This window comes from Pan paniscus, chromosome 21 (assembly GCF_029289425.2).
Source record: "Pan paniscus chromosome 21, NHGRI_mPanPan1-v2.0_pri, whole genome shotgun sequence".
In the NCBI taxonomy this organism is placed as follows: Eukaryota; Metazoa; Chordata; class Mammalia; order Primates; family Hominidae; genus Pan; species Pan paniscus.
Genome location: NC_073270.2, coordinates 20,526,017 through 20,550,000, shown reverse-complemented (window position 1 = coordinate 20,550,000; position 23,984 = coordinate 20,526,017). Strand labels below are relative to the sequence as shown.

Below are 23,984 nucleotides of genomic sequence, written 5' to 3'. Positions count from 1 at the left end.
TCACTTGAGCCATGAGTTTGAGGCTGCAGTGAGCTATGATCTGGCCACTGCATTCCAGCCTTGGGGAGACAGCAAGACCCTGTCTCTAAAAAAACTCTAAACAGAAGCAGGGCTTCCTCATCATGAGAAAGAAGGTGGAGATGAGCTATGAACTGCCTGTGAACATTCAGTGCTGTTATTTGGAGAACAAGCAGCTGGTCATCGCCTCTTCCGAAGACTGGAAATTAGGACTGGCGCTGTTTGCAGAACGTTCCATCGGGAGGGTACCTTGCTGGACCATCTTGATGGAGCATTTGAATCGCTCCCTCAGAAAACTCTTCAAACGGCAAGGATGAGGTTCCTTTCACTTGAGTTTGCTGAAGGTTAGGAAATGAATTTGTTATTCCTTAAAGATTTCATGTTATTCAATACACTTAAGACACGTGTTGCATATCCCTCTGTAGTTTCTGCTCTACTAGCTGAAAGTAAAAGAAATCAAAGCAACATCCCCCACCCCTTAGATAAGTATTACTAGTGTAGAAGAAAACTTGAAATCATTTCTTTCTAGAGTAGAACAAGTTGCACCCGCAGTTCCTGCAAATGACCACTAAGTGGCGCTCACGTTCCAGTCCTCCCTCCATGTCCAGCCTGCCAAGGTACTGAAGTTGAAATGAAGTCAGTTCAAGTCCATTTTCGCAGTTCTATTAAATCTCCTGGAAGGAAGGGAATCACCTCAAGGCAGGCAGCCTACTGAAGGCAGCTTTAGCTGCTGCTGTCTTGAGGCAAGGTGGTGTTCCAGGGGCAGGTCCTGCCTGGTGCTCTGTCCTGGGGTCAACACTTAGTCCTCAACGATGAGTTGCACTTGACGGACCTCCTGTTGTGGGCTTTGGAACTGACTCAGCTTCTTCCCCATCAGATTTGTGAAAGCAACCCTTGGGTAAGCAGTTCTTCTCTCTGTGCCCTGTTGGTTCTGTTTGGGGGCCAGGCTCTGCGATAGCCCAGAGACCACCAAGGGTGACACTGATAGCTGGGTCTCAGATCTGCTGAGCACCAGCTGGTCAGGGGGCCTCTGCCCTCTGACCCATATGTGGTTCATCCAAAGATACCCTTGGCTTCACCCTGAGGTTTCCACGTGTTCTGCTGCTGAGCTAAATGTTAAACAGGAATGAATTTGAAAAAAGCACTCATTTCCTCCAGGCTTCAGAGAAACGGCTGGGTACCATGGAAACCGGCTTTTTATTCCTGGTGTCTGCTCCAGAATTCTTCCAAGCAAGACGGGCTTACATCAGGCCGGCGAATCCCTGGATATCAGAACAACCCAGAGAGCTGCCAAGGGAATGGAGTGCTCAACATGGAGGAGCAGGGGAGGAAGAGCCAGGAGCCCCTAGTATACGCGGGAGAGAAGAGGCTGGCTGAGCTGGGAGGCAGGTGGCTGTCTCAGCATCGCCATGTCAGCCCCTGGGTTTGCTTACTGTAAATTGTCACCATGAAGCAGGAGAGGCCGCATTGCTGAAGCTAAGACTTCATAGCATGTATTGTAATCACTGGCACCATGAGAATTTTAAGCAGTGAAAATAATAGGAGAAAATCAACATCATTGTTTTCTTTCAAGAGACTGAAACCTGAAACTCTTTCCTTCCTTGCTGCAAAGAAAACAGCCCCCCCGTAGACTTTTCCCACTCAATACCACGGGAACTCCCTTGAGCGGGTGTAGTTCTCACTTCTTCAGCTCTTGGGTGGGGGTGCAGATGGCTTAGCTAAGGCCATGGTGATTTCATCTGAGGAGAGGGATCCAATGGAATACACTGGGAAGCTGGCTGTTAGGCACCAGTATCACTTATATTTCAAAGTTAAGCAGAAATTCCTACTTCAGGATGTCTTATAGGCTTGATTGATGAAGGTTGCGGTTGCAGAAGGGCAGGGAAAAAATGACCTACGGGCAGGGCTTTAGCAGAGCTGATCATGTTGTATAAATATATAAAGGCAGGCTACAGGAAAGAAAAAAGGATAAGTACTGAGGATATAGGAGATGGGGGTCGTTAAACTGAAAGGACTATGTTTGCTGGGCAGGGAAAACCAAAATCAAACACATAGCTGTAGTTTCCACGTTGTTTTCCTTGTTAGAGATGACAGGCTCCTCTCTGGGGTCTCCAGGCCAGCGGATGCACTTCCCTGTCCAAGCAGCAAATGAGAGTGTAACCGGCCTCCTAGTTTACCCAGTGTCATTAAAGCAGGACTTTCCTTCCTCCTGTCGACAGCAGGGATTACAAAACAGGCGACCTTTGTAAGACCATAGTCGATTTGTTTAAGGATCTTAAAATTCTGTCAAAGTCATTCTCGGTGAGGATCTTCTGGCTACCATAGTTATTCCGACTTTGCCAGAAAGAGAGCTGAAATGTAATGAGGGCAAAATGAGCTGAAAGACCTGAGGGCTGAAATGTAATGAGGGCACAATGAGCTGAAGGACCTCAAGTTTTCCAGTATGAGAATTTCTTAAAGAACTGAAAGTAGATCTACCCTTCAATCCAGCAATCCCACTACTGGGTATCTACCCCGAAGAAAAGAAATCATTCTATCAAAAAGACACCTGCGTGAGTATGTTTATCACAGCACAATTCACAGTTGCAAAGATATGAAACTAACCTGAGTATTCATCAGCTAATGAGTGGATAAGGAAAATATGGTTTATATACAATATGGAATACTACTGAGCCACAAAAAGAAACGAAATAATATCTTTTGCAGCAACTTGGATGGAGCTGGAGGCCATTATTCTAAGTGAAGTAACCCAGGAATGGAAAATCAAATACCGTATGTTCTTACTTATAAGTGGGAGCTAAGCTATGTGTATGCAAAGGCATACAGAGTGGTGTCATGGACTTTGGAGACTTAGAAGGTGGGGGGGGTGGGAGGAGGGGCAAGGGATAAAAAAACTACGTATTGGGTATAATGTACACTACTCCGGTGAAGGGCATGCTAAAATCTCAGACTTCACCACTATATAATTCATCCATGTAACCAAAAACCACATGTACTTCAAAAGCCATTGAAATAAAAAAATAAGAACCCCAAGTTTCTAAATTGGAGAGAGAAGAGGTTAATTCCCATGAAAAATGGGTGCAGGAGGGGAGGGTGATGGGTCAGAGGGGCAGGGCCTTGGAGGTCAGCCAGCTGCCGGTGATGGACAGACTTCCACACGACCTCTGAGATTTCTTCTCTATCACAGAAAGGGCAAGATACAATCATTTCCAGATTATTTCAGATTAGTTATTTTAATGAAAAAATTCTAGCAGGGGGTGGCTGGAGCTGTTCCCTTCTGCCTAAAAACTAGACCACAAAGTAAGTGAAGGTAACCCTCGTCTCTAACAGGGGGAGTGGGCGGTGGGGTAGGATGATTTTAAAGACTGTAAGAGGAGGATTTTATTGGAGGGAAAGTCCAAATTCTATATTGGGGCAGTAGAGCTGCACCATGTCAGACACCTGCTCTGGCAAACTCGAGGTATTACCGGTCCCTGACCTTGGGTGAATCATTTAACCACCAGAGCCCTGGTGATGCCATCTCTAACGTGGGACTCACAAAATAGCTTGCTTGCATAGTCACGAGTATTAAACTAAAAAGTAATTATCAGTAGACCCAACACAGTCCCCTGCTGAGGATCAAGTCCATGCTTGTTAAAAATTAAAATTAATAAGATAAGAAGTGTAGTTCCTTGGTCCCACTAGTTGCCTGTCAGTAGCCACGTGTGACTAGTGGCTACCACATTGGACAGCACAAGATTGTAGGCCATTACTATCACCATGTAAATTCTGCTAGAAGTGCTGGGCACCTGTGGCAGGTGAGTCAGCTGAACTCTCTCATATCCCCCTGGGTTCCATTCACTCGGTGACATGACAATGAATGTCCCAGGGAAGGAAGGAGACATGTTGGTGTGAAGGAACCTCGCTGCTGTGCCAGTGTTCAGGTTGCCCTGAAGACCCCCAAACTGCTGCCAAGGGCTCACCTGGCCCATCAGCAGACAGACAGCACTTGTGAATTTGGAGTTTCAAGCTGGTCCACGTTACCTGGGACCTGTCCCATAGGCCTATCTGCTTCCCCTGAGGGCTGCCCTCCTCTCCATGTTCACAGTCCCCGTCCTCCAGCAGAGACGAAGGGTAAAAATAAAGTATTTCTTTTAGAGCAGCTGCTAGACTGCCTATGTAATGAATCATTTGCATTTATGTAAATTACCTGATTATGTAAATTACAGTAACATTTCAATACAAAAAACTGTCCGTCTGCTGGAATTTGGAGAAAAGACAGGACTGGGAGGCCGGAGATACCCAGAGTTGAAGTGCTCACTGGGGGCAGAGGAGAAGCAGCGAAGAATCTGCAATAATTTGCACCTGGCTGTTGGGTGAATGGGCACAAGGAAGGGCTCTAAAGAACCTAGAACTCTTTCAGGATTTAAAAGGTGATGTCTGTCTTGCAAAAAGAGACTGAAGGCATTGGGGGAGCCTCCTCAACGCTTTCAGAGCCCCTGTCCAGCCTCTCCACAGCTGGCCAGATGTTTCAAAGTACGGAATGTCACCAGGGCTAAGAGAAAGTTGACTGGGGCTGGGGAAGGGCCCCCAGAAGCACACACTTTATGTTTTTGAAATTATAATTGCTTTAGACAATGACTGAATTCATTTCTTTTGCTTCTCCTTCAAACAAGCAAACTAGAAAATAGCACAGAGGAAAGTTTAGGTGAAATACCCGAATAGGGAAGTGGATCGCCCCACGTCTCCCTCCGAGTGTACTGTTCTGAGCTCTGTTGGTTTCGGAATGCACGTGCGCTTCCTGCTCCTGTGGTTTTGCTTGTCCACCTCGGCATGCCCCGCCCGCATCAGCTGACATTTCAGCCATTTTGAATCCAGGTCTTAAGGAGTCTATTAGCGCTTTCCTGACCCTCCTCTGAACCCTCGGCCCCTCAGCAGCCATCAGCGTCTCTGGAGAAGTCGCCATGCCTCTCTGTGGGTCTCCAGGCCCCATGGTTAGTCTCCAGGGCTCCTCTGCTGAGGTCTGAAGAACCCCTTGGTGGGCGTGTACTCAGAACAGCATCTGGTCCTGCTTAATCCTGACTTGCCCTCTGGGTGAAGGAGCTCTTTATTGCACAACCTCAGGACGCCGACAGTTATACGCCTTCTGAACATTTCAGTGCTGTATAATAGGGAGAGTGGTTTGAAAAAACCCGAAGAGTTGAATGCATTGTTTGGGAAGGTTGGTAATTATTTGGTGGGTACGAGGAAGGGCTTTTAAATAAAGGAATTTCAAGTGCTCATTGCAGAGTCCTATAGAGAAACTTAGTATTACCTAAGGGAAATCAGAAGAAAAATGATTTTGTTACCATGATATTAGGGGAAACAGAAAGAGGAGAATAAGAAAAAAGACACAGAGTGTGTGCGACCTGTAGCCTCTGGCTGGGGGCATGGAATAGATATGGAGACATTGTGAGAGGTACTTTGTGAACTGCAGCACTTTTGTGTGTGAAACTCTGTTTTACTCCTCATGGACAGTTTCAAATTTCATGGAAAAATGACCCTGGGAGTTTGGCCACCATTTAACAAGAGTTAAGAGTCTACTCAGACTAGCAATAGTCAGAAATCCAGGCAACTAAAGTTACTTAGGCTGCTATGATTCCTTTCCTTTGGGAATCTCAAAACTGACTCTAGAAATTATCATTTCTATGCAACAGATGAATACCCCAAGGGAATGGTTTCCAGCCATATTTAAAGTTGTGTTTCTCAAGGTGCAGTTTCTCTGATGCTAGTGGCATCAGAATCACCTGTGGGTGAGGGAAGATGTTGGTTAAAATGCAATTTCCCAGGTTAAAGAGCCTGTTGAACTAAATAGGCATCCTGGGTGTTTCCAGTGTAGACTGAAGTTGGAGGAACACCAGTTAAAGTAAAAAGAACCAAGACCTAACCTTGAGGACTCAAACTTTATCTTTTCTATTTCTTCTTCACAGTGGAGAGATGTAATTTTTCTCAAATCACAAAACTCTAGCCTTGACAACTGGTCTGTAAATACACAGTCCACATCTTCAGGTAACAGCAAAGAATCATTTGCTTACGTGGTTTGTTGCTGTCTGAATGAAATATGGAGTTGCCCTGGCAGCCTGCGTGTTCAGCTAGCTCAGCTCTGGGGTTTATATGCTGCATCCTGAGGGCAGATGATTGCTTTGCCCAAAGACCAGGCTCGGGTGAGGGAGTTACTCAAAGCCCAAAGAAGCAAAACCTCTTTACTTATTCACATGTCATTAACAACAATTACATTCATTTTATCTTTGATATATCCAGATACACTGAACAGAAGACAAGTGATTTCACACATAGTCCAGTTAGTGTCTATGCGGAAAACAGGGAAAGAAGCCAACACCAGCAGAACTGCTGTTGGGAGTGTGTGGTTAAGTCTGTGCTCCCAGGAGATCCAAATCTGCTCCATTCTGTTCCACCACCTTGTCTTCATGAGCACAGTCATCTCCTTCTGGAATTCAGCAAAGTAGAGGGCTGTGTTCATTGACACTGTTCCCTAACCATGTCTTTTGAAAAAAAATTTTTTTCAAAAATCATCCCAACATCCTGTAATGGCAGAAGAGCAGAGTGCACACAGTCAGTGTGGGTTTGTGCATAGAAGGATGAAGCTTGCTGGAAGGGGTATTAGAGAAGCCTGGGAAGAGTCCTTGGGTTCCAGGTGATCATACCCTTTTCACAGGTAATAACTGAGAATAAGAACATAGTTCATGTATGTCCTTAAATCTCCTAACAGAAGCATGTCTTCAGTTCCAGCATGACATTCTGAACCTCTCTGCTCTGTGGGGTGGGTTCTAACCCTCCCAATGATAAAGGGACCCTGGAATTAGGGGAACATGGTAGGTCCAGTTCCCTTCCTGTTTTAATCTGGGGACACTGGAGGACAAGGTTGAGAGCACATTTTAAGGGAATATTGACTTGCTGGCAAACCTTGTGATGGTTTGTAAACTCAAGATTTTCAGTGTCAGAAACTGCCGGTCACTGAAGTACCTGTCTGGTTCCTCAGGGAAAATCTCACGTCAACCCTCATGTTCACTTTATTTGTATAAAGATTTACAATAAAATAATCTACTGGTAGGAGCTTTGTCAAACAGGTGAGTAGACCCTTTAGTTGATCTATTCCTATTGTGTAGGTAAGAAAACTGAAACCTAGAGAGATTGATTTCTCCCAGGTCATGAGAGCCAGTGAGGGCTGTATCAGGGCTCTTCAGAGACACTGAACCAACAAAAGATATATATATATAAAATGAAGATTTGCTATGAGGGATTGGCTCACAGTACAGTGGAGGCTGAGATGTCTCACGACCTTCCATCTACAAAGCCTGTGGTGTGGTGCAAGTTTAAGCCCGAAGGCCTGAGAACCAGGGAAGCCAATGCTGTAGGTCCCAGTTTGAATCCAAAGGCCCAAGAACCTGGAGCACTGATGTCTGAGGACAGGAGAAGATTCATAGCCCAGCTCAAGCAGAAAGGGCAAATTCACCCTTCTGCCTTTTTGTTCTATTCGGGCCTTCAGTGAATTGAATCATGCTCATTCGCCATGGGGAGGGTGATCTAGGATTCAAACCCTGATCTCCTCTGAAAAGCACTCTCACAGACAGCCAGAAATACTTTCACCAGCCCTCTGGGCACACCTTAGCCCAGTCGAGCTGACACATAAAATTAACCATGATGGTAAAGGGGCAAGCAGAACTAGGAGTCAGATCTCCCGACTGCTATTTCAATGTTCTTCCCAATTTTTCACCCTCTTTTTTTGGACAGCCCAGCTTGCCACACTAAAGAGTATGAGTTTTTCCCCACAAATGACACAGAGCCACTGAGCAGTTGAACAAGGGATAGAAGCATTTGCAGGTGTTCTTTATGGAGACACCACTTGGATGGCCGTGAGGACTGGCTGGGGTGGAGAGAAGCGGGGAGTAAGTGGTGGAGATGCACTGCATGGAAACACTGACCCGCAATGAACTGCAGCAGCTGCTGCGTCAGGCCGGCAATACAGAGAGCCTCAGCTGAAGTGGGCTCTGGAGGAATGCAGTGGACAGATTGTGGTAACCTGAAATTCACGGTACAATTAAGCCAAATGGGTATGCTGGGAGTTGAGGGAAAGGTCAGTTTAATCTCATTCCCCGTTTGTGGCTACGATAGGAACGAGGACTGAAATATATAGAAAGGCAAGTCCTGGGGAAAACATCAAAAGTCTATTTAGGGACTGGGTGCTGTGGCTCATGCCTGTAAACCCAGCAGTTTGGGAGGCTGAGACGGGCAGATCACTTGAGGTCAGGAGTTTGAGACCAACCTGGCCAACATGGTGAAACCCCGTCTCTACTAAAATACAAAAATTAGCCAGCCGTGGTGGTGCATGCCTGTAGTCCCAGATACTTGGCAGGCTGAGGCAGGAGAATCATTGGGACCCGGGAGGCAGAGCTTGCAGTGAGCCAAGATCACTCCACTGCACTCCTGCCTGGGCAACAGAGCGAGACTCTATCTCAAAAAAAAAAAAAAAAAAAAGAAGGATTCTATTTAGGGACATGTTGAGTTGGGGCATGGAGATGTCTAGTAGAGAGTTCTTTATCCACCACTGGACCTCAGGGAGGTGTCACTGCTAAGTGACATGTGTGGGTGTTGGCACAAAGGTGGCCACGGTAATGGGCTCTGTGGGAGGGCAGGGAGTCCTGGCAGAGCATACAGAGTGAGAAGGGGGAGAAGTGATGTCCAAAGCTAGGGACGCCAATGAAGCGACAGAAGAGCCATGCTCAGGAGGATCTCAGGAGAACAGCCATGGACTCTCATAGACCCAGATAACCCAAGTCTAAATGCCGGCTCTGACCAGCAATTGGTCAGGCTGGAGTTCTGGGTGATCAAAGTAGCTGAAAGAAATAAATCTGCCTCCAAGCAAAGACATGCATCTCGCACTTGCCACCGGTGACCTCGAGTGAACTCCACGTGGAGGAGCCTCACACCACCCCTGGTGCTTAAAAGAGCACTGATGGGAGCTGAAATGGCCAGAGTGACTCACCACGATGAGCGCGATCACAGACAGCGTGTAGTAAATAGAATCCCTCAGTAGGCACCAGGAGGAAAGAGCCACAACCTGCAGGACAAGGGAAACAAAGTCAAACAGGATATAGACTGTACAAATGAGACGGCGGGACTCTTGCAGGTTTAGCCAGCTTCCTGTCTAGGCCTCCTGTCCTGCACCCAATCAATCTGCCAATCAATCGGAATTTATTCAAGTATTTAGGCATATTAGTCTGGATCTTCTGAGAGGCAGACATGAAGATGGAATTAAACCTGCAACAATTTTGTTAGCGGGAAACAACTGGTGATAGAAAATGGGGCATCGGGGGAGCGGGGCATGCAGCCTGTCCAACTGTGATGCGGGTCTGACCCCCGTGGAGACAGGGATGGTTGGGTGCACTGTCCTAGCTGGCACGCAGTCTGAGGAAGGCGCAGTGAGGCCCAGGGAACCCTCAATGCAAAGTTGCCTATCAGAGGAGTCTCACATCCCCCCAGGAACGGGCCTGCCTTGATATCCCTAACATCAAGGGGATAGGAGGAGCAATCCTAACCTGTGCCTTTGCCATGACTCTAGCGTCTGCTACAGCCTGTCCTGCCCCGTGGAGTGAGCAACATGTGCTGGGCTGCTGCCACCCTTCAGAAGGGGTGTGGACAAGCCTGTCTCTGCCAGACCTTCTTCCCTCATCTCTATTATATGCCTGGCCTTGCTGGCATTTGACCTCGGTTTAATCAGAATCTTTGAAAGATTGATTTGCATACTGATCCAGGGGAAAATGTTCTTGGCATTTGGAGATAGCCCTTTTTAAAGAGATGCTGGCTCTGCTGACACGAAGCTGATAGGCACATTGCTGGAGGCTAAAGCAGCCTTTCCCTGCAAGAGGAGGGGGCTGCTAGGTGCAAAGAAGGGCAGAGGAGCCAGGGCTGGAAGTGGTCGGGAGAGTTTGAGGAGAGGGGAAAGAGCTGTGGGTGTCAGGTTGAGGCTTCTGTTCTGGAGAAAGAATCATTTCTCCCAGGAAAGTTCTTCAAAGTCTCTTATTAAGGGATATTTAGTATTTTTATCTGTTTACAGTGTAGGTCCACTTTGGCAGACCTTACAAATAAGTCTGGGAGAGTCCACACACCTTGTTCCAAGGGTTGTCACTGGCAAGTCCCTTTCCCTTCCCTAGAGGAGTATCGACTACCCATTGGCCACAGGATGTTTGCCTGGCTACCTTTGCCCTTGGCGTAGTAAGTGAAAAAAGACACAGCACAAGTCAACACTCTCAGCCGTGGCAATGACAGGCACATGCTACACCAAACACAGTGGGAAAAAGGGACCCCAGGGACATGCAGTCCCTGAGCCTCTACCCTCCCTGACTGCTGTGCAAGTCTATAAAGATCAGACCAAGTCAAACTAGAGGTTTTCTGGATGCAAATAACATGAAAGGCATGACTTAAATAGGACCATAAATGAATAACGAGGCCAGTCTCTTTCCATTAACGCATTCCCCACTTCTTATATGAACACTTAGTTATTTCCTGTTGCTAATTTTGCCTTATTAGGTGAAGCATTTGCATTTCTAAGTCACACATGACAGGGTTGTCAAGAAGAGAATTCACATCAGAAAAATCATGTTAGAATAAATATAAAGTATTCTTTACCCCTTTTTCATTCTCTCTCAGTACTGTAAACTCTTAGAATCTGTGGTCATCACTCACCATTTATGCAATAGATTAAATTGGACTAAATTGTTCATTTTCCAGCAGGTCATAAAAGGTTGTATTTATTCACTTTATTATAATCAGACAAATGGGCTTAAAACGTGGCAAATATCAATTTTGAATTTCTTTAACACATTACTTGGACTTTTAGTTAACGACGACAGATTGAGTACATACCATTACTGTTCTTGTTATACCGTAACAAGATAATACTAAAGGGTTTTTTCAATCAGGACATAAACCCACAATGCAAAAGGAATAGAAGAGCTGATAAGAACAACAAAATTTTTGAAGCTGGAAAGCAGAAGAATAATTGGGAGTGTTCTAAAAGTTAGAATAAAGATAGGCCTGAAAACAGAACAATCAAAAGACTGTTTAAGAATTTAATCTCCAAGCCTCCTTCCTTACTTCATACAGCCCAGTTAATGCTCATTCTTTACCTTAATAGAAAATAAGAGATCCAGCATTTGAAGAATTGAAGTTCCAGAAAACAGAGAACACAGAGGGAGGAAATGATGAAATAAATAATTCAGAAACCATTCCAGAAGTTAAGGACATGCATTTTTTTTTTTTTTTTTTTGAGATGGAGTCTCTCTCTGTCACCCAGGCTGGAGTGCAGTGGTGTGATCTTGGCTCACTGCAAGCTCTGCCTCACAGGTTCACACCATTCTCCTGCCTCAGCCTCCCGAGTAGTTGGGACTACAGGCGCCCACCACCACGCCTGGCAAATTTTTTTGTATTTTTTAGTAGAGACAGGGTTTCACCGTGTTAGCCAGGATGGTCTCAATCTCCTGACCTCGTGATCCACCTGCCTCGGCCTCCCAAAGTGCTGGGATTACAGGCGTGAGCCACGGTGCCTGGCCGGACATGCATTTTCATAGCAAAAGGGTCCTCTGAGTTTATTTCATTGAGTGCACAATAAACAAAACAAGACATACATCAAAGCAGATAATCATAAATCTTCAGAACACTGGAACAAAGAACAGACCCTAGAAATTACCAGACAGAGGAGAGGAAAGCAGATATATATATATATATAATAAAAACCAGAATGACATTTTGTAATCAACAAAGACACGGAAAGCTAGCAAAAAATGGAGTCATGCCTTCAAAATTAGAAAGGAAAACAATTGAAATTCTATGCCCAATTAAATTATTAATTAAAAATGAGAAAAGAATAAAAATAAAATTTTAGTTGTCTCAAAAAATTTGCCTCCTATGTGTCCTTTCTGAAAAAGCTACTGGAGAATGTACTCCACCAAAATAAGGGAGTAAAGCACTTGTTACATATAATTATGTTACAATAAAACATAATACCAAGCAACCAGAATCTATGATGATAATTAAAGGGGATTTCTAGAATGACAGTGAAGGGAGAATTTAGAAGGATGATAAAAGGAAATTCCAAAATGAAACTTTTACAGCAGGCTTAGAGAACAACCTAGCCAGACTGGAGTGACTCAGAAGACTACAGAAAAAATGTTGCCAGAAGGACAAAATTGATGGAACAGTTGATAATTTTGAACGTACAGAAAGAAGATTGGAGAGCTCTAAGAATAGAACATAGAAAACTAAGCAAGCAAACAATAAAAAAGACAATTATAAGCCACAAGGTAAACACAGAACTGTGCTCCAAAGAAGATGAACCATTGTGTATTAATGGCTCAACTATGAAGAGTGGTTGTATAGTAATGATAAACTAAGCAGAATATTGTCTAACCAAACTTATAATTCTTTAGGGGAAGATGGGGGCTGGGTAGTGAGATGGGGGGGCTAAAAGAGACGTAAACCCTCCTCTTCTATACTGTGAATTCAATGGAGAATGCCGGTAACTGAAAAAATCAAGTAGCTGCCATCTAAGCAGGTTATTTAGAGATGTTGAGCAAATATCAGGAACAGGCAAACTAATGGAAAGCAGTTGCCTTAGAAGAGTGGGGAAATGGTGATGGTGGGACTGGAAGATGGCTATTTTCCATAATAAGCTTTCTAGAGTGGGTTGCCTCTTTAAGCTCTGTGCCCATATAACTTTAATAAAAATAGGAAAATATATCACAAATTATCCACTTAGTTTTACTTCTGCAAGAAATGCATCTTGCACTAGGTCTGGATGTCAAATGTGGGTGGATAGTGATATCCTTTCTCTTCTTTATAAATAGAACAGTTTTCAATGTCTGGATTGTAATCAAATTTCAGCCGCATATTCAGAGCCTACCCTTAGCAAAATCATTTTTTTTTGCATAGAGGTGACAAACTGGAGCACAGGTAAGAAGGCACCAAACCAAAGAATTCTTTCCACACTCTAGAAGGAATTTAGAAAGGCATACACCCAAATAATTCACAATTCTATGGTACTTACAGTGAGATCTGTGATCGTGAACTCATGCCCACCTCTGATTTACCTTTCTGACACCACCATTCACCACAAAAGCAATATTTATCTGACCCTTCCTGCAAAGAAGAGGGCTTAGAAGGGTTCTGTATCCTTGCAGAGGCCCAATACCATTCAGCTTACCCTCATTTCCCAGAAACCTGATCTTGATGAAGTTGAGTACTAAGCCAGGTTGGTAATACCAGCAGTGGGAAAGAGTTTGGGATTTGAATCCAGGAAGCCTGGGCTTTGGGTCCCTGTTCCCAGACACTATACTACAATGCTTCACTACAGGCAAAGGTGAAAAACAGGCACCCACTTGCGACTGCCTCCCATGGGGATTTTCCTTTCTCCCTCACTGTAGTCATTAGAACAGGTATCATAGAAATTGTAGCTAAAAAAGAGAATAGTTGAAGGCTGAGAGACAAAAACAAACAGACAAAAACAAACAAACAAAAAAACCAAAAAACAGTGACCACAGCTACATTTTAAAATTAACTGCTTTCAAGAGAATCGAGGTAAGTGATCAAAGCAAAAAAAGAGTTACTATAAAAACTATAGATAGGAATGTAGATATGGAAGGGATATATTCTAGATATGGATATATTCTAGGAGGGAGAGAATCAGTTAAATAAACACTGAAACTACTTGTCCATTTGGCCAGTTCAATTTACAAAAATAAAACACCACTACAGCTCATTGGTGGTTGAATGTTTCACTGTTTCATAAACATGAATACCCTCGTCTTCTGGGCTCCATGTGGTTCCCTTTGCCTCTCAGTGAAGGATCACTTATCTCTAGATGAAGACCGGAAACCATGTGACTCAGCCCTGAACACATTTCCTGGCAGAGGGGGCGTGTTAGCATCTCTGCATCAAATGGGAGGCTCTTTGCATCTGTTGGCAGGTGTCCCCCAAGCCACAGTAGGTTGATGAGAAGACAGGTCACCTTCTGTAGCCCTTTGCAAAATGATTGCAGGGAAGAAAGACAAATTACTCTGGCTAAGAGACCAGATTAGAGATCCCAGTAGAAAACCAACAGTGAGTAATTCTGTCCTTGACCTCACTGGTCAATAACATAGATGGTGCAGATTACAGAAGCCCATCCACTCCTCCACAGATTCAGCCAGAGACTCTATTTTCCCCCTATAGCTTTAGGAATCCCACCCAGCTGGAATTTCATCTTGATATTTCTTTTTCTATTTATGGAATGCATTCACACATTCTCTATTGAATATGCAGCTTCAGTTTCCTTCTTATAATTTCATTTAGTTTCAGAGTGGCATAATGCAAAAAATAATTCACACTTTTAAAACAACACATTCTCTTCTGGAATTCTGGCTCCCTCTAGGAGGTAAAAGTAATTGTTTATGATAAAACCATATATTTTCTGTGTACAGATATGCATTGTGAATCTATATACAGCTATTTTTATATATGATAATATACATATAGTATATATGAAGATAGATTGCGTATCTGTAATATTATATAATATTTATGATAACTTTTCTTGATGAACAATATAACCTGACATTACCGGCACATTTAAAAAGGCACAAATATTCTCGATTTGTGAGTACTTGCTTTAAAAAAAAAAACTGTTGAAGCAAACAAAACAACATAATAGTTACACAACATAAAACATAAAACTGTTAGTGTCTGTGAGAAATGTTGTTATTTCACACAAATTTCATGGAAAAGGGATTTGAGAAATCATGAGTTTTGTTCCAAGCTTTTGAGCTGACACAATTTCTACAGCCAATTCTCATCTCAGGAAACACAGCCACCTGATCTGCAGTGAGGATGGGGCTCTGGGGTGTCTCTGAAACCATCTGAGGACACCAAGTGGTGCTGAAGTTCAGACAGGCCTGATGTGGGTTTTTCCTCCCACAAGGCAGTCTCAGTGCTACTGTCTGCTCATGAAGTACACTTTTAAAAAACTTCTATGCCGGGAAAAATCACTGAAATACAAATGGCTCCTGTTTTCTAGAAGTTCACTATCGAAAATGGACAGTAATAATTGGGCTATGTAAAAAGACAATTACACGCTTTTGCAAAATACAGTGAACTGCTGCTTATTAATCTTCCCAACCAGGAACACAAAATAAATTCACATTTTAAATCTAATTTTTTAAAGAAAACTCATTTTTAGTTCTAGTTTTGTGTGAGAAAAACAAATGACAAATAAACAAGCTTCTAGTGGAGACAGATTTAAATAAAAACAAGGCCATATCAGGACAGTGCAGACATAGAATAATCTCTTGAGTGCTCTTCATTGATCTTGCTGAACAATAACCACGGATGCTCATAATGACCTGGAGATGCCTCAGGACTCAGACATGCCTTCTCAATCATCCACAAAATTATGTGCAGTTTTCATGTTAAGTGTAAGTTACTGCCTGCTAGGCCTTCAAAATTTGGTAGTTCAGAGTGTTCACCCACACATCAGAATTCACAGGGAGTCAGCTCTGCTGTAGGGAAGAAAATGCTGGACTTGAGGCCACAGGGCTGTTCCCTGCAGTGCCCCTGGCTCCCTTCGCCCACTCTGGGTACCAGGTGTAAGGATATCTGCATTCACTGCCAGGCATTGATGTGCCAGCACCCGGCACAGCATTTGGCAGTACTAGGTACTTGATACAAATTTGTTGAATAAATGTAGGACATTTAGGGTAATTTAATTTAACCAAATATATTAGCTTGGATTCACCCAGAAACAGACCCAGATTTGAGTGCAAATAGTTTATCTCGGGAGGTGATTCTAGGATAATTGTTAGGAGAGTGGGGAAGTGAGGCAGGCGGTGGAAGGAAGATAATAACCAAGTCATGGCAGTGGGCAACTGGGACTCCATCCTAGTGGGGATCTCTGGGGGACCATGTGGATGGAACATGCCTCTGAGAGGAGAGGGAGCTGGGGTATTAATCCACCCACTTCCATCGGTCATTGGTTGAGAGCTGCACCTAGGAGTGTAAATTCTCTGGCACCTCCTATCCCAAGGGCAGAAAATGTGGGCTTTTGTGACCAAGAGGAGCTCCCAGACAAAGAAATGCAGGTTTTGGCTGTTGGCAGTCAGGCCAGTGGGAACTGAACTGGTAAGGGTGAGAAGCCACGGGTGGGGCATGAGGACTGTCTAACCAAAAATGTGGATTTACACAGTAATCCAATATTCAGAGAAAGCATAAACACACACACACACACACACACACACACACACAGTTTTGTAATTTTTAAAGTACAACCCGATCACATTTGTATAAGACTCAAAAGAAGGCACCACTAATTCATGCCATTTTAAATCAGGAGTAGTGTTCCCCTGGAGGTAAGGCTAGTGTCTGAAAGAGGCCATGAGGGGCTCTCAGAGGCCATGACTGTTCTCCCTCTTGATCAGGGTGCTGGCTACCAGGTGTGCCCACTTTGTGAAATGCCATGGAGAAGGATTAGGACAGGTGCACTTTCCTAAGTGTATGTGGTGCTTCAATAAAAACGCTATTCAAACAAAGCACAAATGCAATTACAATGTTAACTGTTATTGTTGTTAACATTACATATTAATAGTAATTACTCCATCACAACGTGGGGTTGGCTTATTATAAAAGTTGCCAGATAACATACAGGAAGCCCAGTGAAATCAGAATTTCAAGAAAACACCAAGTCATTTTTTAATACAAATAAAAATTATCTTGGATATTTGAGATAAGCATATCTCAAATATCACATGGGACATACAGTAAACTAAAAATAGTATAGTTGTTTATCTAAAATTAAAATTTAATGTGATATACTGTATTTTTGTTTGATAAACCTAGTAACCATACTTATTAGATTTTGGGTGTTCATTAAAATAACTATTTTGACTTTCTTTGGGTAAGCACAAGATTGGAAGTTTAGTGATTTTGGACTAAATATTTTTAGGACAAAGGGCAAGTTGAACCTGTTCTATGTTGCCTATTTATCTTATGCTGGATATTAACCACTATATATTTCTTGTTTTTTGAGACAGGGCCTTACTCTCGTTGCCCAGGCTGGAGTGCAGTGCTGCAAACTTGGCTCACTGCAGCCTCGACTTCCCAAGCTCAGGTGATCCTCCCATCTCAGTCTCCCAGGTAGCTGAGACTACAGCACATGCCACCATGCTGGGCTGATTTTTTGTATTTTTAGTAGAGATGGAGTTTTTGCATGTTGCCCAGGCTGATCTGGAACCCCTGGGCTCAAGCAATCCATCTGCTTTGGCCTCTCATAGTGCTGGGATTACAGGGGCGAGCCACTGTGCTCGGCCTGAGCCCCTATTTTATTTTGGTTGTTTGGCCTGATTAGAATTTTTTCTTTGTTTCTTGTTAGTTGAAATAGTTGCTAAAGTGTACATTGCATTTTTTTTAGGAGGGATGTCCACAACATCAAGACTTTTGGTTTCTCTTGGAAAAATCTGAAGACCAGGCAACTTGTGTCACTGTGGAGCCGCTCAGCGGTGCCCTGTATAGATGGGATGTGCGTTCATCTGCTTGCATGGGTCGCCCACCTCTTCATTGCCCCCAACTCCTAAGGCCAAGAGTCAGATGCCATATACTACTCTCTTTCTGCTAGGATTGTCCTTAGACCCAACCACTCCACTTATTTATTCTATATAGCTGAGCCTTGCAGGAATATGCATCTGTGATCCCTGATCTAAAATAATTATATTAATTAGCATCAACAATGCTGAACACAATCAGTTGCCATCTCTTCAACATTTGACATGATGCTCTGGGGTTCTTAAACATTTTCTGTGCTATGCACCCCTGACACTCTGTGGATCCCTTTGCAGAATAGTGTGTTAAAAGGCATACAATAAATAATAGAATTACTAGGAAACTGATTTATTGAAATCTAGTCATCAAAACATTGAAAAATAGAGATTCATTAATATATGTGTTTCCTTATTAACAAGAGCCAGTAAATTTCTTTATTATAAGAAGAGTTAGCCATTCACTCTGAAGTAGTGATGAATGAGAAGAGCTCTGAGATAACTGCGGTGACTGTAATCCAGCACGCAATTGCTCACATTTCTATCGGAGACGACGTCACAGATACAGCTCATGTGGCTATGGTTGTTGCCTCATGTATAATAAGACCAAATGCTAGATAAAAGTGCTTAGTGAAAATAAAGATGTATTTCTTTTTTCTCATTTATGCTCACCCACTCCCTAATCTAGTTTTCAGAGTTGGAAGCCCTGAGGTTCTACTCCTTTTTAGTTCTTGGCATTTGGTCATCTAATTTTCCCCTGGAGAAGGGGGCAGGAGGAAATGGGCTCTCAGCCCATTCTGGCTATATTGATAAGAATTCAGGTGGAGAAGGTTAAACTAATGGCAAAAACACTGTTTGGGGTTATCTGTAGATTTTGATTAAGAGTGCTGTTTGTTTAATTCATTATCATAGAGAGAAATTTGGCTATATTTACAGTTTTGCAGGAAGAATTAAAGTAGCTCACAATATTCATTCTGTCATCTCAGACTGATGAGTGCAGAACTGGAGTCATTTCTGTGAGGACTGAACAGACAATCTCCCCACAGCTAAGTGTGTGCCTCCTGCTGTTTATCCCCAAAGACACGGGGACAGTGGTATCAGCATTGCCGGGGAGCTGGTTAGAAAAGCAACTCTCAGGCCTCCCTCCAGACCTGCTGCATCAGAACCTGTATGCTGCCGAGGTGCCCAGGTGACTCAAGGGTTTATTGTAGTGTGAGTCCTGCTGGCTTAGAGGACAGAGAATTCAGGGTCTGAGTCACACCCATGAAACTGGAAATGCAAAGAGTGAGAGGCTGGGGAGGAGGTCCACGGCCCTCCCCGCGAGAAGTGGGATCTGGACGCGATGCAGCAGGCACAGAGAGTCATCTGGGACCTTTGGGACATCTTGTGACTCTGTGCGTGGGCTGAAGCTGCAAGTTAGAAGCACCACTTGTTTGGGGCTTCATACTTCATCTATTTTGAGCAGCAACCCTGTTTAAGATGCTGGGGGAAATCACCCTTTTGTATAATGGATAGAACCATGTTAGAAAATTCCTGCTCCCCCCAAGCTCTCCTATTCCTTCCATGGTATAAAAAAGTCCAAACCAGAGTGGAGCTGAATTTATTTTAAAATGTATACCTGTCAGATTAGTAGCTAGAGCTATGTAGGGAGCAAATATTTCCTTGTTTTATGAATTACAAAACCTAAGAGCAATCTCTAACTTGAGGAATCCTTTTGGTGTCCTGACCTGAATACACCATCATAGTACTTGGTCTCCAAAGTAGTGTGGAGTTCACTCAACATTACATTTGAAGTGCTGACAAAAATGGAAGTGAATACCTACCAGGTGAGTTCAGAAATCAGACAGTTAAGACTATGCATCTGAGTTTAAGCTTTTGGAAGTAAGACCCTGCCTAAAATTACATACATTATTACACTGGCATTTGATGTCTATAATATTATCAGAATGCAGAAGCTGATATTTTTCATGGTGTTAGGAGAGCCAGTAATAGAATCACAGGGGACAGATGCTCCATTTCTCTCATCTCTCTAAAAATTAAAATGCTAAAACAAAGAGGATAGAAAGACAGAAGAGCCAGCTATTTTTCAATTCGCAGGCTTGGACATGGATTTAGAAATTTCTGGTTCATATCGGGAAGGATCCAAGGTTTTCTGGTTTCATCAATTAACAACGAAGAAGAAAAGTTGATTGTGCTTTTAAAATTAAGATTTCTACCTGGTGTTTGGCAATGAAGGGGACTTTCACAGTATCAGGAGCTAATCTGGCTTAAAATGGAGCATGCGTTTAAAAATGTGGGTGACTCCTCCCAACCCTCCAAATAAAACCCTTCTGCATATTTGGTGTGCACTCTAGGTTGGAAGAGAAGCACCTGTCCCCCTCAGGTGCAGATGCCAGCCACCGTCTTCTCTTAGGGGTGAACAGTGATATTTTTATACTCAAGGATACTGATTGCTATGACTGTGTGGCTGATCTGGCCCCAATTGATCTTCAGACGATCTATTTTAAGTAATTTCTGTGACTCAGGGTAGGGAAAGCAGGTGACACTCATGAATCAATTCTGCAGCCAGGGCAAATTGAACACAAGGACATTTCTTTAATGTGTGCTTGGAAGATATTTCCCCCCTGCATTAAAGAAATTGAGAATTAAAACAAAGTACCACATCAATAACACATCTAGGTTTGATCTGTGTTGGACAATAAAGAAGAGAGCTGAGAGAATTGGGTGACTAAGGCAGCCAATAAGTCAACCAGCCAACAAAGAACCCTTCCTTAAGGAGCTGAATATTTTTTAGTCAAAAACATAGGGGGAGGTTATGTTATCAAAGTATTTATGTGGATTTTCAGCTTGCAAATGAAGACCATCTCAGCAGAGTGTAGTTAGCACCTTAGCTGTTCACAGGATCAGAAAGGTAATCAATTTGCAGCCTAGGAAGTACAGTGATAAAAATATGTGCTTATATTGTGCAGAGAAGGCTGAGACAAGGGAGAATGGTTCCATGTGCAGCCTCACCTCCTTCATTTTCCTCCACATTTTAGGGTGTGTGTGGGGCCTGGAAGCCTGAGCTACTCTTCACCTTCACCCTTCAGGTACTGTGTGATCAAGAGTGCTGCCTATGCACTTCCTCATTTCAGTTTTCCACCTGGAATGATAATATTTATCCATAACAGATGCTCAGCAATGTGTAAGAATCCATGCAAAAACGTATGAGAAGATCCTAAGATTTCAGAATGAAAAGATTACTGTGTGCATATGTACATAAGGAACAGTGAACATTTGCAAATAGCTATAGCATCTTATCTCATTCCTAGGGAAGAACAGACCCCTCTGAATGATATGGGGCTGTCAGGAACCTCTTGTTTTCCAGGAGGTCATGGCCTGTGCTGAAGCCTCTCCCTGCAAGAGCCAACATTTAACAATTGGTTCTTAAGTGTCAAACACTGTGCTCAGCACTTTACATGCCTTTTTTTTCTTACAAACTTTTAATATTCCCATTTCACAGATGAGAAAACTAAGGCTTAGTGAGGATCATAGTTTGAAAGTGATAGGACTACATTTTGAGCCAGGTCTGACTTACTGCAGAGTGCACATGGTTAGTCCCTTGTTGAGGTAAGACCCTAACTTACATCATTGTAAGAATGACCTGGGTGTCTTTGTTAAGTACAGATTCCCGGGCCCACCTACCCCAGACCTTCTGAATCAAACTCTTTCAGGGAGGCCCTGGTTTTCAACTTTGGCTGTACATTGGAATCACCTAGAAGCTTTATGAAATACTCATGCCTGGGTCCCACCCCTAGAGATTCTGATTTAGCTGAGCTGTGCTGTGGCCCAGCCACTGGGGTTTTAAAAATACCCCCCAGTAATTCTAACATGAGATAGGGACTGAGACCACTGCTCCCTCCTGCTGCACCCCATGAGGCTAATAGATGTGAGACAATAAAAAATGAGAAATACCCTAGCACTCCCCAGTCCCACACAACAGTGAAGAAAGCCCCATCTGTGTGGATGAGATTTCGAGAAGTCAGCGCATTTTGTACATGCTTCAGGATTATCTCAGAGTCCACACACCAGCAGCGCTGCTATCCATCACTCTGCTTATAAAGCAGATCTGTTTTAATATCCCTTTTATATTTATAATAAAAATTTACTTTGAGAGTCCCATCAGCATAAAACAAGATGTGTGGAATTGCTGGGTTTAATTTTATAGCTGGGAAGACTCAGAGGCTTGGGGCTGAAATCATCTGAAGGTTTTTTTGCCAGAATGATGGGTGGCTGACACTGACTGTGGACAGGGATCTCAGATGGGTATATGGGCTGAACTTGAGGCCAGGGCTTCCTTAGTAGGGCAGCCTCAGGGTAATCAGACAACTTAAATGGGGGCTCAGGCTCCAAATGCAAGTGTCCCAAGAGAACAGGCAGAAGCCATATAGTCTTTTATGGTGTGGCATTAAAAGTCAGATAGTCTCACTTTGTATCTTATGCACAAGACTGGTAAAATCTAATTACTGCACTTTAAAAACTGAATAGAAGTACTGGCAAGAAAATTTAAATATGTTTTCCTTCAAATGAAGCAAACACCTGACATAATAAAATATTTAAGTCAAATTTCCTAAGGGTGCATTTGGTTGCAAAAGTCATGCAAACATACAAATTGTATCTCCAATCTTAGGAGACAAAAGGGTCATAAATTAAGTTTTTATCAATTTCTTCCTATTTCTGTCTGATTTTAACTTAAAAGTTCAGTGATAATTGTAGGTTTTGTATGACATAAAAATAAAAATACATATATATTTTCTGAAACAGATTCTCGCTGTGTCACTTAGGCTGGAGTGTAGTGGCATGATCTCGGCTCACTGCAACCTTCGCCTCCCGGGTTGAAGTGATTCTCCTGCCTCAGACTTCGGAGTAGCTGGGATTACAGGCATCCGCCACCACACCTGGCTAATTTTTGTATTTTCAGTAGAAAAGGGGTTCCACCATGTTGGGCAGGCTGGTCTTGAACTCCTGACCTCAAGTGATCTGCCCTCCTTGGCCTCCCAAAGTGCTAGGATTACAGGTGTGACAAAAAATATGTTTGTTTAAAAAATGATATTGACAATTACAGTTAAAAAAAATCAAGCAGGACAACTGAGTATAAAATAAAAGTAAAAAAATCTCTGGCCCCTCCTTGCCTCACCCCAGCCTTCCTCACCAGGGGTCAGCATTCTTAAAATTTCTCCTTTTCCTTATTTCAGGTGTCAGTAAACTAACCCTTAATAATTTGCTTCCACTTCTGTATCTTGTTTTGTATTGATGTCTTGTTAGGAAAGATAAAAAAATGACACACTTGTGCCTGCATTACCGCTACTGAGAGGTGACAGCGTGCTGGCAGTCCTCACAGCCCTCGCTCGCTCTCCGCGCCTCCTCTGCCTGGGCTCCCACTTTGGAGGCCCTTGAGGAGCCCTTCAGCCCACCTCTGCACTGTGGGAGCCCCTTTCTGGGCTGATCAAGGCCCCAGCAGCCTCCCTCAGCTTGCAGGGAGGTGTGGAGGGAGAGGCGCCAGCGGGAACCAGGGCTGCACGCCGCGCTTGCGGGCCAGCTGGAGTTCCGGGTGGGCGTGGTCTTGGCAGGCCCCGCACTCGGAGCAGCCGGCCGGCCGGCCCTGCCGGCCCAGGCAATGAGGGGCTTAGCACCTGGGCCAGCGGCTGCGGAGGGTGTAATGGGTCCCCCATCAGTGCCAGCCCACCGGCGCTGCTGTCTATTTCTCACCTGGCCTTAGCTGCCTTCCCGCGGGGCAGGGCTCGGGACCTGCAGCCCGCCATGCGTGAGCCTCCCACCCACTCCATGGGCTCCTGTGCGGCTGGAGCCTCCCCATTGAGCGCCGCCCCCTGCTCCTCGGCGCCCAGTCCCATCGACCACCCAAGGGCTGAGGAGTGCGGCTGCACAGCGCGCCGGACTGGCAGGCACCTCCACCTGCAGCCCCAGTGCGGGATCCACTGGGTGAAGCCAGCTGGGCTCCTGAGTCTGGTGGGGACGTGGAGAACCTTTATGTCTAGCCCAGGGATTGTAAATACACCAATGGGCACTCTGTATCTAGCTCAAGGTTTGTAAATACACCAATCAGCACCCTGTGTCTAGCTCAGGGTTTGTGAATGCACCAATCGACACTCTGTATCTAGCTACTCTTGTGGGGCCTTGGAGAACCTTTATGTCTAGCTCAGGGATTGTAAATACACCAATCAGCACTCTGTATCTAGCTCAAGGTTTGTAAATACACCAATCAGCACCCTGTGTCTAGCTCAGGGTTCGTGAATGCACCAGTTGACACTCTGTATCTAGCTACTCTGGTGGGGCCTTGGAGAACCTTTGTGTGGACACTCTGTATCTAGGTAA

At 44.0% G+C, this 23,984-nt stretch overlaps 1 protein-coding gene across 1 annotated transcript in view; it reads right to left on the bottom strand.

The window, feature by feature from the left end:
* Positions 1–23,984, bottom strand: part of SLC24A3 (solute carrier family 24 member 3) — a 512,775-nt gene that overhangs the window by 60,669 nt on the left and 428,122 nt on the right. The window contains exon 7 of the mRNA XM_008962961.5: positions 9,041–9,115. Within this exon, the coding sequence (XP_008961209.3) occupies positions 9,041–9,115 (75 nt within the window). The remainder of the gene's footprint in view (positions 1–9,040; positions 9,116–23,984) is intronic.